The 16,342-nt window shown below is 28.9% G+C and overlaps 4 protein-coding genes across 6 annotated transcripts; 1 reads left to right on the top strand and 3 right to left on the bottom strand.

Annotated features, from left to right (window-relative positions):
- Positions 1-124: 124 nt before the first annotated feature.
- Positions 125-5,315, bottom strand: LOC113367166 (SAP domain-containing ribonucleoprotein-like). Its single transcript, XM_026608796.1, has 6 exons — positions 5,201-5,315; positions 4,678-4,783; positions 4,540-4,604; positions 3,238-3,444; positions 1,319-1,432; positions 125-358 (listed from the first exon to the last, which is right to left on the bottom strand). Exons 1-6 carry the CDS (start codon positions 5,246-5,248, stop codon positions 125-127), a joined length of 774 nt encoding a protein of 257 aa, XP_026464581.1. The 5' UTR covers positions 5,249-5,315.
- Positions 5,316-6,993: 1,678 nt separating this feature from the next.
- Positions 6,994-8,735, bottom strand: LOC113366491 (transcription termination factor 3, mitochondrial-like). Its single transcript, XM_026608100.1, has 4 exons — positions 8,564-8,735; positions 7,817-8,478; positions 7,350-7,564; positions 6,994-7,271 (listed from the first exon to the last, which is right to left on the bottom strand). The coding sequence occupies exons 2-4, from the start codon at positions 8,422-8,424 to the stop codon at positions 6,994-6,996; spliced, it is 1,101 nt and encodes a 366-aa protein (XP_026463885.1). The 5' UTR covers positions 8,425-8,478; positions 8,564-8,735.
- Positions 8,590-11,220, top strand: LOC113366492 (COMM domain-containing protein 10-like). 3 transcript variants are annotated; one of them, XM_026608101.1, is made up of 3 exons: positions 8,590-8,686; positions 8,949-9,011; positions 10,332-11,220. In XM_026608101.1, exons 2-3 carry the CDS (start codon positions 8,980-8,982, stop codon positions 10,891-10,893), a joined length of 594 nt encoding a protein of 197 aa, XP_026463886.1. In that variant the 5' UTR covers positions 8,590-8,686; positions 8,949-8,979; the 3' UTR covers positions 10,894-11,220. The 3 variants fall into 3 exon arrangements, with proteins under 3 accessions (XP_026463886.1, XP_026463887.1, XP_026463888.1); XM_026608102.1 differs by lacking the exon at positions 8,590-8,686 and having other exon boundaries at positions 8,809-9,011; positions 10,332-10,898; positions 11,012-11,137; XM_026608103.1 differs by lacking the exon at positions 8,590-8,686 and having other exon boundaries at positions 8,809-9,011; positions 10,332-10,898; positions 11,009-11,134.
- Positions 10,980-16,039, bottom strand: LOC113367165 (meiotic recombination protein DMC1/LIM15 homolog). Its single transcript, XM_026608795.1, has 6 exons — positions 16,017-16,039; positions 15,793-15,940; positions 12,959-13,125; positions 11,726-11,932; positions 11,432-11,595; positions 10,980-11,137 (listed from the first exon to the last, which is right to left on the bottom strand). Exons 1-6 carry the CDS (start codon positions 16,037-16,039, stop codon positions 10,980-10,982), a joined length of 867 nt encoding a protein of 288 aa, XP_026464580.1.
- Between the last annotated feature and the right edge of the window lie 303 nt (positions 16,040-16,342).

Raw genomic sequence — 16,342 nt, 5'->3', positions numbered from 1 at the left:
AAAAACACTAATTTATAACATATGCATTAGTTGGGATTTTAAAAAACGTCGTTCGATATTTTAAAAAAACTAATAATACATATATTTTCTGATGTTAAACAACTTACAAAAAAAGATATATTATTTACTTGACTCCCATATTGAATCTCTTCAATCGTAGCTGGGCTTTTTCAGCATTTGTCATTGTAGCTTTTATTTTAACATCAGTTGGTGATGTTGTTACATTAGTATTCTGAATTGAACCGAATCGTTCTTTCCTTTTCTCAAGCTTTTCTTTAGCCTCGGCCTCCGAAAGTTTCTTCGAAACAGAGCTTCCAAACCTCTCCGCTCGCTTTTTTAAAACTTCAAGGGTTGCATCCTATAAAAGAGAGAAAAGATAACATTATGTATTTAGCATGTCTCCCAATTAATACGAATCGAATGTTTTTTGAATCATTTAAATCGGTTGATGCGTGCGCCCGAAATCGTGGACGAAAAATTGCATGGAAACATGCACATATACACCCACACCACACATACTATTTCTTGTAAGGTATGTCAGAATGTTCAAAAGCCTTTGAAACGTAAAAATATACAAGAACCCTGAGCGTAAGTTTCTGCGTTTTTTGGCGAATGATTTAACTAACAATAAGTTAGACAATAGTACACAGAGTCCTTGTTGATTTATTGCAAATGAAACTTAATGAAAATCCAAAAAGAGCATGTTTACCAAAATATGTACTTGATGACTTAAAATATTCCTTATGCATACAGATGTTGACACAAATATCTTAAATATTAATTTGTTTACAATTGCAAATAAGGTCAAAGTTGCTTAAAACACAATAGACGAGTGTGAAAATGATGCCCAAAAATAATATTATTTTGATATCAATTGATTGTTTAAAAAAAATATATGTTTAGAAGATGCTTCTCTGTGAATAACGCCATGAAATGACGCCAAAAATAAATATCTTGATATCAATTGATTGTTTAAAAAAAAAAATATGTTTAGAAGATGCTTCTCTGTGAATAACAATTGTTATTGGAAACGAAAATAATCGGCCTCACATATGCACACTTTTCATTTCGAGATACTGGTAAAATGGTCAGAATAATTTGAAACATCAAAATATAAAAATTGCAAATCGTATTTTTAAGTGTAAATACATACTTTTTGTTTACAAAGTTAAATATAATGCACATATGCCTAAGTAGTTCTTTAATAATATTATCATTCTTATGTTTTTTTTTTAAATTAATTTCAAATCATAAATATCAAAGATGATTATTTGATATATTTGTTAAAAATTCATATTTAACTTCAATCAATTCTTACCTCACTCTTTGCTATTGACTTAGAATTGTTCAGCCCAAATCTTTGAGCCCGTAATTCTTTCTTCATATCAGATGGTAATTGTGTCCCAAATTTCTTTGCACGCATCTCTAGACGCTGTAACAAAAAAAAAATAAGTTAAAAAATATTCTTATTTAAGTAATAATATTACTTATTAGTACTTGTAGACCTGAACATATACCCAAATTTTTTTCTTTTGCAAGAGCTATATAAGTAAAAGGAGGAAAAGGATAAAAAAAATAAGTTAAAAATATTTAAGTAATAATATTACTTATTAGTACTTGCAGACCTAAATATATACCCAAAAATTTTTCTTTTAAAAAAGCTATATAAGTGAAAGGAATATATCATGCACTAATTCCAAGTATTTTTGAAATATGCTAATATTTATGAGATTTTCCTAATTATATGTTTTAACAAAATATACAAAAAAATAGGTTATTATAAACTAAGTTTGAGAATCTGTAACCCTATATATAAAGTTGTTAATCAAGAACATAAAAAATTAACTATCTGTAGCCTGTTATTATGGATATATTTTTATGTTTGCTTTTATCATGTGTTTATAATATCTCCAAGCTTAGTGAAAAAAAATTGGCTACTGTTCATAATGTTTAATTTAAACCTTTAACATACCATAAATGTTAATTAAAATGGTTTGTTCAATATTATTTGTTCAAAGTAACATCTATTTCCCCACATGTTTATTGTCGAACAACTATTAACAGATATGATAAGTTATTGCAGCTTGATATTAAAAATTATTATTCACTGGCCTTCATTAAATCAAAAATATTTTCCAATATAGATCATCAATATGTTTGTAAGAGAAAATACCAAATTAATTACAAATCCAACTGCCCTATGTTAAGAAAAAATTACCAGGAGTAAATTTTGTTTAATACAGATAACAAATAATTATTCAACATTAGTTATTATAAATAATATAGTCTGCAACAAATTTAGATAATTTAACATTCACTATTTGTTTCCCATATTGTATTCTTATTCAAATTTCATTTTTTTAACAAATAAGTAGAGAAGTAATTTTTTCATTTCAGTTTTCTATGTCGGTTTATTTTCAATATTCCTATTTTTGTTCTTGATTCTTTTCAATATACCGATGACCAATTAAAAATCAATATTTTAAGTATTCGCACCTGTGTAACTGAATCAGCTAACACAAAAAAAGAATTTGACTCAAGTGGCTTAGGATCATATTCAAAATAATTAGTTTGTCACAAAATCACATTCCTCTTTCATCAAAAGAACAAATTTGTTCGTTCATAAGACAAACTCAAAATACAAATATTACTAGAAACATTTAGTTACACAATTGTTACTTTTTTAAAAGCAAAGTTAATAAAAGCAAATTGAAACATATTTTATTTAAAAAAAAAAAATTTAGTGATATTCGAAGTTATCATTAAAAACATTTTTAGTGCATAATCTATCATGCAGATTTTCCCAGTTCTAACTCTTTTCAACATGTTTATTTAAAAACACCTAATTGTCATTCTAACTGTTTGTTATATATAATCCATTCATTTATGATTTTGATTATATATTATATATATTCCACGCACTTATTTTATTATTTATAGTTACTAATTAGTTACTAATAAACTATATTAGTTTTGTCTGTTTATTTTCTAATCAAGTCATCAGTAATTTCTTTTTCAAACATTATTATAATTATTCAAAAAATCTAAGTTTTGAAAACTGATTATAATTTGCTTGTCATTCCCTAGATAAAGTATTTTACAATAGAAATGTCAAAACAAAATGCAAACTAAAGAATAAATTTCAATAAAATTATTCAAATGTTTATGTTTGAAGCAATATATCATATTATTACACATTATTTGAAGAAAGTTACTTAAAATTGTTTAAGAACAAACCTCTTTATCAGAATATGAGCCTAGTTTGATTATTTTCCTCGGTTCTTCTGATGTAGGTTTTTCTACAGTTGTTTCAACTTCTACAGTATTATCCTTGATGTCTGTTTCTTCATGTTTTTCATCAATCATATCATGTGTTCTTTTTAATGTGATTGTATTTTCAATTGGAGGAGTTGTATCAACATCTTTATCCTCCAGTTCGTCATCCTATTTTATAACACAAAAAATATGAAAAATAATAATTCAAATAGGAGATCAATGCAACTACAGTAAATAGAATGAATCTTATATTGTAATTAGTAAATTTTAATCTCTTTATAATCTATTGGGTTGTTCGGAAAGTAACTTCATTTTTTGTAGACATTTTGGCATGTAATTTTCGTACAATAAACAAATACTTTAATAAATTATGTATTGGCAGTTTTGATCAAATATCTTTTGTCATATTTCTGGTAATAGCATAATTCATAGATCATAAATTTTTTGGTCGTTATAGGCAAAAAACTGATAAAAGTGCTTTTTGACATGCTGATTTGAGGTAAAGGTTTTACTGACTATAACTTTTTTTAGTGACCGAAACAAATAATGGTCCAATGATGACAGGTCTGGACAATATGCTGAATGTATCAATGGGTCCCATTTAAGCCTCAAAAGCTTTTGGCGATTGACCAAACTTATGTGAGGTCTTGGGTCGACCTGATGCAGTACAATACCTTTCGCTCTATGAGAATCATACATTGAGTTTTGAGGAAAATCCCAGACCTCTTGAGTGGTCATAAACTGTTAAATTTGATAATTTTTAATTCAATGGGATCTTATGTATTGTTATTTGCCTGTTTGCATCAACCAATGCCTTTCTCGCGTCTTTATCAGCTCCAACCATACTTCTTGGACATCAAAATACCAGGAATGAAATTTAGCAAACCAATTTTGGCATTGTCATACTTTCAACAGGTCATTGCCATACACATCGATCAATTTCATTTTCACTTAAACAGTTTTTTACCTTTTCTATAGCAAAAGAGTAGAATATGTCGAAAATGCTGCTTAATTCTATCTATATTCAAAGTGGCACCATCCAAAAACTACTGCATGTAATTGATTAGAATTTGTTACACACAAGCCTTAAAATAAAGCTTTAAAGTGTGATGTTATTTTCAAAAAAATATAGATAAATTCTGGTGGTAAAAAAACGAAGTGATTTTCCGAACAACCTTATAATATTCTCAACTTGACTATATATTTAAGAAAAACTAAATGATGCAAACTTTCTATCATACATTTATGAACTTAAATACTTACATTCAATACATCTTCGTCTAATATAGCTGAATCTGCCAAAACATCAGACTTGGCATCTGCTATATCTGAAATATCACATTACATAAATTATAATATAATGATAAAATCTTAACTAATTAGATGTACCAATTTATTTACCAAGATCATTATTAGTTAAAGAATCTTTGAGTCTTTCTATCAATTCGTTCTTATTTCCATTTGTGCTTAATCCCTTTGATTTCAGCTCTTTTTTTAAATCAGCAACCTATAAAAAACAATAATTTATACCATAAACTAATAAACATACCATGTAACAGAATTAACAGTACAAATTAATTTTATGTACAAAACTAATTCTCAAGAATTATTCACATAATATGTATGTAGTGGCAAAATAAACAATCGTGTGATAAAAAACATGTCAGGCACACATTTCAAGATCAATTACGCATCCAGTAAGGCAAAAATAAATAAACTAACATGTGTTGTTCTTTAAAAATTCAAGGAAACTCGTAAAGTTTAACTAAATAGAGACCATGAACGTCTTTCCTTCAGTAAATTTTATAAACAGAAACCGGCACAAAAACATGGTACTGATATTCTAATAATGAGCAATTGTAATTATACCATTTATATAACAAAATAGTGAAATCGTATAATGATAGATAAAATTTTTATTCACCTTTAGTTTAGAGAGATCAGTTGAGCTGCTATCGATTAAATCAGACATTTTAATAGGTTATGTAAATAAGCTATTTTGCTTTGCATTAAGAAATAACAAGACCAGAATTCGATCAAATTGCTGAATTTCATATATCTAAAATATACGAATAGATTTACTTGATACTTGAACAAGAAAGCAGGACGAAAACACAGATGAAACAAATCTGACAGTTTTCAAAGGGTTTTCAACAAAAAAGCAGGGTGATCACAAATTCTTGTTGATCAACATAGAGAGCAAGAGAGCTACTAGGCCATAGATTTATTATTTTGACTCGGTTTGGCATGGGCATCGATAGTTTCGAGCATAGTGTCTTTTTTGTACTTTGAGACCTAGACAAGACACTACTAATGTTTCAACTCGCTTTAGAGAATCCGGGAACTGGAAACCTCAAAATCAAGCAGCGAAGAGTTTAATTAAACTGTTGAATTGTTGCAAAACTAGCGGTGCATGGCATCGTGTCTTAAGGCAAATTGCTGAAACTTTCCGCACTGAAAATTAAAATATTAAAATTTTTGAAAAACTTAAAAAATGAGATTGACAAAATATTTGGCTTTTACTTGAAAGATTTAATTTTTTTTTTACAAATCAAAATCGTCAAAATAAATTAAAATTTAATTGTGAAGAAATGGCCCGGCCGATCCGGCCGATACTCTTCTTTTATCTATGGGCCGATCTTTACCAAATAATCTACCATAATATCTTTCGAACAGTTTTTTGAATTTTTAAAATCGATTCATAATTGTGAGCTAAAACGTGGACAATTTTTTTTACACTATTCTGCTAATTACAAAGAGCTGGTGTTGAAATTGAGTTAGGTCGAATGGCTTAAAAAATTTTTGAAAGCTGTAGAAAAATAAACGTAGCAGCCATTTTTGAAAAAACGTTGACGAACGGTCAAAAATTGGCCTAAATACTCACGCACATGCATACAAATTACACACACACATACTTTTTTTCAAATTTGGTCTCATTCAATTCAGAATTACTTAAAAAGTTGAGAAAATAAAATTTTATGCAAAAATCTTCAACCGATTTTGAAAATGTGAAAACCGTTCGAAAGACATCAGTTGGTAAATCATTGATGATCATCATGATGATGATTAGTTTTTAGTTAAGATGGGCCGGGGCCATATTCATAATTAATCGTAGATCTTTTTATGATTTTGATGAAATTTTGTAAGCTGATAGAGTCTAAACCACTCTATTACACTAAACTAATATATTAAAATATTAAATAGGCCTACAAAACCGGTTGAAGTGGCAAAAATCCGCGGACATCTTTTAGTATGTGTGTTGTACTACATAGAAATAAACATGGCCTCCAAATTGTTGGGAACCTGCTCGAAATTATTTTAAGCACTAAGCAAATTATTTTAAGCATATAGTTCAAAACATTATAAAAGTAGTGGTGCCATGGCATTTCCCGTACCGTAATTTAAAATGTTCAAAAGCTCAAAAAAGTTGTATTTATTAACTTACCCTATGTGAAGTTAATAAATACAACCTCATCAAATTTTTGAAGAGTTTTTGAGTTTGAAAAAAAAAGGACTGTAATTAGTCTTAAAAGACCGTTGCATATTTTCAATAAAATCTAGTCAAATTCTAAAGTAGAATGTGAGTTGGTTTCTCAACTTGTTCAATGTTTTCAAATGGCCTATAAAACATATATTAACTAAATTATATTAATAAAAAAATATATTATAGTTTCATTCAATAAATGTATTTCTTAACCAAATATTTTCAAACATTGTCTATAAAGATTTGAGGTATAAATTAAAAGTTTCAACAGGTGTACCAGCAACATTAATGCAAAATTCTTCATTAGTTCCTTCAATCAAAGCTTTTAAAGACACGTAGTTAGGTTTTGTGCAATCATATTGATTGCGATTTAAATGTCTCAAGAACGAATCCCTTTGCTTAATTATAAACTCTCTTGCATAAAATATTTCTGGCATTTCTAATATATGTTTATGTGATATTTTCATAGTATTGTGAATATAATCAAATTTTGCTAGTAATTTAAATCTATCTGAAATTATTCAAATATTATAATTTCACACAAAATATAATGAATAGATCTTTAATCCAAAAATTTAATAATTCTTACTTTGCATCCATATTCGCGGCTTCCTCAATAATAAAATTTTCATCTCATCATCTGTAAACCCCATTTCTTCTTTAATTGTAAAAGTATTTTCTTTGATTGAGTTCATACTATATGTTATGAGTCGTGGCTGTGCGTTTGCCAATGCACGTACTTCATTTCCTGTGAGATTAAAATCTTTTTGAAAGTAACCTAGCCTTTGATCGATATCTCTTGTACTGAAATATAAAAAAAAAAACTCGTTAGGGATCGTTCAAGTATTACGTAAGCAGATTTATTACAATTATTTACCCCCCCCCCCTCCTCTTTGTCAGCAAAAGTAAGCAAATTTCTTACCCAAACTAAACAAAATAAGCAAATAAATAACCCCCCCCAGCCCCCCTATAGTGCTTACGTAATACTTGAACGGCCCTTTATGCCTAAATATATAAAACCAACATGCTAGCATGTAAAATTTGAATTTCCGTTACCTGTAACTCAACCACATAGGGTTTTTTGTTATGATTCTGGAAATCATTTCAGGTGTAAATTGTTTGTACTGCATATAATAAATTCTAGTTTGTACATCATCAATATCTTCTTTTAAAAATCCAGGGTTTTTTGTTAGAAATTTTCCAAGTTCTTCCATGGGAACACCGAGGCCATTCAAATAAATTATTCTGTTTTTAATATCTTTATCATAATCTAGTTGCAAAATATAATCAGGAACGTTTTTCATTTTTTCTAGTTTACTCAAATCTACTCCTAACTTGACTAATTCCTGCAATGTTTTAGATTTATTGACGTAAGCAGCAAAATTAAAAGACTGTTTCAGATAGGGAGTAAAGCTTTGTAAGTCATCTTCTTGTGTTGGGGGTAAAAGGACGGATCTGTTTTCATCTTGTTTAATTTTCTTTAATTCCGTATTCCAATCGATAATACCATTTTCCAATTCTTCAGTAGTAGTAACAGTTTGAAGAATTACTTTATTTTGGGTATTTGTTGCTACTGCTTTTTCTGAACTTCCATAACGTGCACATATTTGGTTAAATTTGCCTTGCCTCGAGGTTATATTGTGGAATAACTTACGCATTATCATAAATAATAAATACTTGAAATCGAATTATTGTTGGTCCATTTTTAATTTGCACTACTGTAAATAAAATAAGTCAATCAAATTCAATCAGCAAAAATTTTTTAGTAGTAATATTATTTTGTTTGTATCTAATTCTACTAACCTAACTTATGTTGACGTTGCTGTGTTCTAAATTATCAGACACAACAATTGACAGAAGATTCAGATTCTCACGAAGTAGAAAATAACTTTATATATTTTGTTTGTCATAAGACATTTTTCGTAGGTATGAATAAAAGAATATAATATGTAGTTTGATTTCAAATATATTAAAAATCCAATAAAAATTGTTATTTATCGTTTCCATGAAAGATGATGTCAAACGTCATTATTTCTAAATATGAAGCAAGAATGTTGTGTATAGTTTGTAGTTGCTGATGTTAAAACATATTACAAACATTATCGAAATAATTTAGTAATAATTTCCTAGGCAATATATTCTATTCAATAGACAATATAATCTATTCATAATTCTTCCAATTATCTAGTTTATGCATAAGACAAAGTGAAAGCTCTATCATGGACCTCAAGATGTATACAGTAAACAACAAGTATGAAAAATATATTATGTTTATTGTATTGGGATGTTCGGAAAGTAACTTCGTTTTTTACAGACTACAATAAACATTTGCTTTAATAAATTATGTATTGGCAGTTTTGATCGAACATCTTTTGTCATATTTCTGGTATTAGCATAATACCGAAATCATAAATGTTTTGGTCTTTATTGGCAAAAAACTGATCAATGTGCTTTTCGACAGTCTGATTTGAGGTAAAGGTTTCACCGCCTAAAAATTTTTTTAGTTGCCGGAACAAATATTGGTCTGATGATGGCAGATCTGGAGAATATGAGGAATGTGTCATTGGGTTCCATTCAAGCTTCAAAAGCTATTGATGATTGATCAAGCTTATGTGAGGTCTTGCATTGTCTTGATACAGGACTATACCTTGTGGGTTAATTCTGACCTTTTCTATTGAAGAATATCATTTAGTTTATCCAGCTGATGACATAAGGCATCTGAAATAACCGTTATGTTATCCTGGTAAAGCTGAAAAATGAACAACTCCTTTAAAATCTTACCAAACATACTGCATCACTTTTTTCTGGTAAATTTCAGCTTTGCACCTGTTTTGAGCAGGTTTTTCCTTTTTGTCTCATGGGCAATTGCGTGTATTGTACTCTTTACATCCCATTTGAAATTCTTAGTGACATATTGCTTCAAAACCTGATAATTTTCAAGACTTTCCAGGGGCTATTCGCGGACGCCAGCGCGACGACACACGTTTCTTTCTATGAGAACCATACATTGAGTTTCGAGGAAATTCCCAGACCTTTTAAGTGGTAATGAACTGTTAAATTTGATAAATTTTCACTCAGGGATCTCATGTATTGTTATTCACTGGTTTGCTTCAACTAATGTCTTTCTCATGTCTTTATCAGCTTCAACCGTACTTCTTGGACTTGTAATTTGGACATCAAAATACCAGGAATGAAATTTAACAAACCAATTTTCGGACTGTCGTACTGTCAACACGTTATTTCCGTACACACCAATCAATCATTTTGGCTTAAACAGTTTTTATACCTTTTCTATAGCAAAAGAGTAAAATTTGTTGAAAATGCTGCTCAATTCTTTCCATATTCAAAGTGGCACCATCTAAAACTACTGCATGTAATTGATTAGAATTTTTACATTCAAGCCTTAAAATATAAGGTTTCAAATCATATAATAATTATAGGACTTAAGTGTGATGTTAGGTTCAAAAAAATATAGTTAAATTCTGGTGGTAAAAAAACAAAGTGACTTTCCGAACAACTTTATATATGTCTTTCTAGCAGTAATATTATAGATATTATATTTATTTTTAAGGATCAAAAATGCGATAACCATAATAAATTCTATGGATGAAAAAAAGTTTCCTATTTTAGTATCGCATATAAGTGATATGCTTGAAAACCAAAAGGAACTGTCACCAGAGGAAATAAACAAATTAGAATCATCTCTAAAACTCAATTCTTACGAAGTACAATTGTTAATTTCCACTGTGCAATATTTGCTTACTGAAAATGACAAATATGTCATTAAACCTTCAGTCCTGCATTCAAAAATGATGTCCATAGGAATAAACGAATCAAAAGTAGAACCCTTCATCAAGATATGGATGAAAAATAATAAAGAATTGTTAGAAGATTTATGTACCAATGATTTAAATAAACCAACGCGCTTAGAGGACTTTAAATGGCAATTAAGTTTACAAGTATGTTCAACAACAAAACAGAAACAGAAATTGCCTACAGCCATGATGCAATTTGTTTTATCGAAAGATGGCAGTGAAGATTTGTGCGAACTTGAAATGAATCATGAGCAGCTTTCAGCCTTTTATAATCAATTGGAAAATATACAACAGAAATTGGATGCCATAAACAGTTGAGCATGGTATAAATATATTATTGAATGATTTAATACAACTATGTTTTTTTAAAATAAATAATAGAACCTTTTGATTATACATTAATACTAATCTTTGGCATCTGCAATTCCACCAGTAGTTATTGCAAATGTTGCTTCACTTTCTGGTAAATCTGGGCTATCGTATATTTTGCATATACGTGTTTCACCACGTCCTTTTCGAAGAGATAGACGAGTTGTAGAGGCATGAGCCATTATGTTACCACCTGAAAAAAATTTATTTGAAAGCATTTAATATATAAAAGTTATTATTTGTTAATTATTTAATATGACAATTTTGTTAAAAATATTCTAGAGCTTTATCTTTTATTAGTATCTACCAAAATAAGGATTTAATTTTGTTTAAGTTACTGTGTAAATTTATAAATAAATAACATTGAGGATACAAAAAAAATACGAGATATATTTTTAATAGCTGACTTATATGTATATTCAAACATTTATGTTATCCAAATATAATCTATATAACTAAAAACTGAAAATCAATCTGATCACCAAACCTATTGGTTTCTTGGGATCCGCTTGGAATGATAATGTGGCACCAGGATCTGATGTCATTTGATTTGTAATAAAAACTGCCACATTATATTCTTCAGATATTTTTTGAAGCTTTGACATCAACTGAGCCAACTTTTGTTGCCTATCTGCCAATTCACCACGGCCACTAAAAATTACTTAATTATAAACAAAAGATCTATATCAAATCATATTTATTAACGTTAATAAATCAATAATTTATGCAGGTGTTAATTCATAGTTCATATACATAGTTCTTAAAGTGTTCAATGGAATACCTATAGTCAACTCGAAATAAAGCCATTGATGAGTCTATTATAAGTAATTTAAATACACCGGCCTCTTCATGAAATTTAGCTGCTACGTAGTCCAATAACTCATATTGATGTTCTGAAGTATATGCGCGGGCATAAAGTACATTGTCCAGTACAGCTACCTGGTCCAAATTAAATCGTTCAGCAATTGGCCTCAACCGGTCAGGTCTGCTGTAAGATGATGAAATTTTTAAATTAATATTGCTAGAGATCATAATATAATTGGTTTAAAATTTAGGCTTGCAAGAAATAGCATATTCGGCAAAGTGCCGAATACCGAATATTCGGCATGCTTCAGAGACCGAATACCGAATATTCGGCATGCTCCAGGGATCGAATACCGAATATTCGGCAACTAATTCGGCAGGTTTTCAGCGCCTAAACTTGTTCGTAATAATGTAATTACTATTCGTAGTTGTTATATTACTAACGTACTACATATACATTCAATTTTTATGCCTAGTGTTGCAACTACTATTCGGTTACTCTTTCTTATTTGGATAATTTGGCACCATTTTTACTCTTCGGCCGAATACCGAATACTTAAATAACATATGTAATAGGGAAATAAATCAAAAAACGATTTTTTTATATTTTCTTCATGAACATTTAATATTTTCTTTTATAAACACAATGTTGTTTTTAATATATTTGGAACGCTAATCTTAATAAAATAAATAAAAACTGACCAAAGATATTGTTCGTATTTTTTGCCATGATATCTATTTATTTAGAAATGCTTTGATTGAATATAATGAATGACTTTATTGAATATAGATACAACATATGCGTGTAACCCTTGAATGATTCTTATTAAATAAATATATAACAGTAACGCGTCCTTTGAATATTGATTACAGCTGTTCACGTGTTCGTTTATAATCTTAAAAGTAGATAAAGTTTAAACTATATACATATATACAAAATATAATAACGAATTTATTTTATCATATCATTATTATGTAAACTAAAACCTTCCAAACATTGTAAGTTACTATTCGGTATTCGGCCGAATATCAAAAAGGTGCCGAATATCGAATAGTAACCGAATATTCGGTGAAAACCTAGTTTAAATGCAATAATAAAAGCACAAAAACCTTGTGCTAGTTCTGACATATTGAAAATATACTGACAATGAGCAAATTCAGTATTGGATAAATTGAAAAATCTTTTATATCAATTTTAACTACTACTTACAATGTGTGTTCCGTGTCAATAAAAATAACTTTTCCGCCGTTATAATTATTTGCACCAGGCATTTGGGCAGTGACACACAGTGTGTGCGATAACTGTGTTTTGCCAGTTCGAAATTCTCCAAAAGCTTCTGTGATTGCCATTGATTCAATTCCGCCACCTAAAAGTTGCTTTTAAACAAATAATATGATTAAATTATTTATATAAAATATAATACTATAATATTATTATTATATAAGTACTTAATGTTTTTGTCAAATATTCTGTCAAGTTAAAAACTCGAGAGAATTTCTTAGCTGCAATTCTTCTACAAAGGTACAGTAAATTTATTATACGAAGTAAACTATAATTAAAGTTTTTTTAATTTTATTTTACACTTTTACTTTAAATATTTCCTTAAGAAAAGTTGCATATACGTATTAAAAATACTTGAAAATATTTAAGATGATCATTCAAAATGATTAAATTTGATTTGGAGTTATAGGGTTAGAGCGGGCCTTAAAGGTCCACAGGTAAACAGGTCTATCGACATCTAGAATTCAAGTAAAGTAAAAAAAAATTAACAACAAGATTGGCAAGAACTGGGAAAACGAGGTACAACTAGCCATCACCTTGATTCTCAAGACGTTTAGTTTGCGAGATTTTAGTATAATATTGAATTATTCGTAATTCAATTATTTTATAAGATATATTTATTTATATATTTTATAAGATATATTGTTATAATTTTAAGAAATATTCAACAGTTTTTTTATATAATCTTTAAACAGCTTACACGTGGGTAGGGTAACAATTGTTACCTTAAGAACCAAGAACCAACTGAACTTTTACCCTGGCAAAGGTGTAAACAATAAAAAATAGTAATTAGAAAAGTTAAAATGAAATTTTTGTCCTATTGATTTTGTCCTATGATTGAATAAATTGTTATTTCATCTCTGCTGATGAATTATTTCTGACGATTCTAGATCAAGGTTATATACAGTATTAACTCTGTAAATAAATGTACTCATAAAATTTATATTTTGCATTGGCCGAATAAAGTAGCTATTATTTCAATTGAAATCCCTTTAAAAATAAAAATAAGACATTTTTCCAGTAGACCGCGTCTATGGGGTAAAAAAACAGGTAACAAATTAAAAAAAAAACAGCATAAAACACATTTTTCGAATATTTGTAACCTGGTCCTTTTTACCCCATGGTTGGGGTAAATTGAAACGGCTAGAATTTTACAAAATAATAGCTACATTACAACCAAAGTTAAATATAAATTTTGTGTGTGCATTTTTACAGTGATAACATACTGTAAATAACTTTAATCTTGTATTTTGTCAGAAATACTCATCAGATTTCAAATAACAATATATTTTTTAACTTCCCGTAGGGTAAGTTATAGTAATGGGCCAAAAATCGAAAATGAAAGTTTTTGCATATCCTCACGTTTAGAGGTTTCTGAACATTTTGGCATGGCTCAGCAAAAATTGATATGTGTGTGTGAGTGTGTTTTGTGTGTCCACAATTTTCCGTCGACGTTTTCGGGCGCACGGATCAACCGATTTGAATGGTTTCGAAAAACATTCGATTCCCATTGATAGGGAGATGCGCTGATTAGTTTTTGGCAGATACAGGTCCATCCGTTACGGCGGAAGATACGGAGCAAAAGAGTGCAGAAAATATGAATAGAGCTTTTGAGAGAACGGAGTTCCCGATTAGAATGATTACAAAAAGCATTCAATTTGTAATAATTGAGAGAAGTGGTGATTAGCTTTTGATTTAAAAACAGGCCCAGCCATTTCGAAGATATAGAGTGAAATACAAAAAGCAGCAGTTTTGAGAGGACTAAGCATCCGATTTAATGGTTCATAAAAACTTTCTTCTTGCGTTGACAAAAAAATTGCTTTAAGAGATTTTTTTTTATTTATTACATTTTTTTAAAAAAAGCTCACTTATATACTTTAAATAAATAAATTTACCTTTGTAATTCAGTTTATATATTTCTTATAAATATTAGACAATGTTACAGTGTTTATAATAATATTTGAAAACATTATTTTATTTCTTGAACATTTCGTTACGCTGCGGAAAGTTCCAGCAATTTGCCTTAAGGCACGATGCCATACATTACTATAGCTTAATTTTTTTTTGTAAAATTGCTTATTAACTTAATTTTCTTTATTTGCTGTTTTTTATATTTTATAAACCTTTGCCCCAAGGTAAAGGATTAGTTGTGTCCTTTTTACCCCAGTCAAGTGTGAGCTTTTATAGAGGTAGTATAAAAAATCATTGAATATTACTTGAACTTAACAATACATCTTCTAAAATAATGCATACTTAAAAATAATATCGAGGTGTCGTAAACAAAACAACATTGCTCACAATCAAAATAGCTAATAGCAAAAAAAAGTGCGCGTTAATTTCCCGATTGCGACATCATAAGAATCAAGAAGGCTGAATATCATTGTTTTCATATACTGTTAAAAAAATTACTAACTTTACTGGTTTTTGAGATATCGTTGGTGGAGCTTTACCCGCGGACCTTTAAGCCCCGCTGAAACCCTACATAGCAGCACAAAATGAAATGATATGAAATGAAAATATGTCAGATTTAACTAAAATAAAAGACGTTAAGAAGTTCTATTAAAAAAGCTTTCAATAATTACTCTAGTTCTTGACTTCCAGTGCTCACGCGGAGGAATACCATTTTGCGCCTTTCGCTAACCTCCAAAGCCGTTCACAATCCAACGGTCGAAATTTTAACACAAGCTTCTTTTATCTTGTCCACTTTAGCTTCTGAAATCCTTTAATGGCCGTTAGTTTTTTCTTAGTCATCATCTGTATACCTTTATGGTACATATTCCTGACGATTTCAACTTTTTTATATCAGCTACGTTGATTCCATGCTGCTGCAATATATCAACGTCTTGAAAAAACAACTCGTCTTCCTCTAAATCAGAATTAGTTCGTTCTGAAGATTGTGCATTTTTATAACTTTATTATATTAACTTATTTAAATTAATCTTTACGAGTAAAAGAGTAAAAGCATTTCAAATTCACAACAATGAACCTGACGTTTAGAGATCCACCCATGATTGCCAACTAAAAATAATAAAAAAATATGGTTAATTTGAATAGATCATTTTTCTCAAATTTTATTTTGTCATTATGATTTATTTTATTTTCATTGGCCTTTATTTCAATTTTAGTAGTTAATATTAACTATATTGTTATATAGAATTCTATAATATTTATAGTCCTAGACAATTATGAATAAAATATTTCATATATATTATATATAAAAGCAGATATAATTATTATTTTCTGAATATATATTTACAATTCAATATTTATCAAAATATCAAACATGAAGTCATCATGAAGTTTTTAAGATCT

The sequence above is a fragment of the Ctenocephalides felis genome, unplaced genomic scaffold (assembly GCF_003426905.1).
Source record: "Ctenocephalides felis isolate EL2017-DRISC unplaced genomic scaffold, ASM342690v1 CF-g0.4_SCAFFOLD_01170, whole genome shotgun sequence".
Lineage (NCBI taxonomy): Eukaryota > Metazoa > Arthropoda > Insecta > Siphonaptera > Pulicidae > Ctenocephalides > Ctenocephalides felis.
This window is presented reverse-complemented; position numbering and strand designations above follow the sequence as displayed.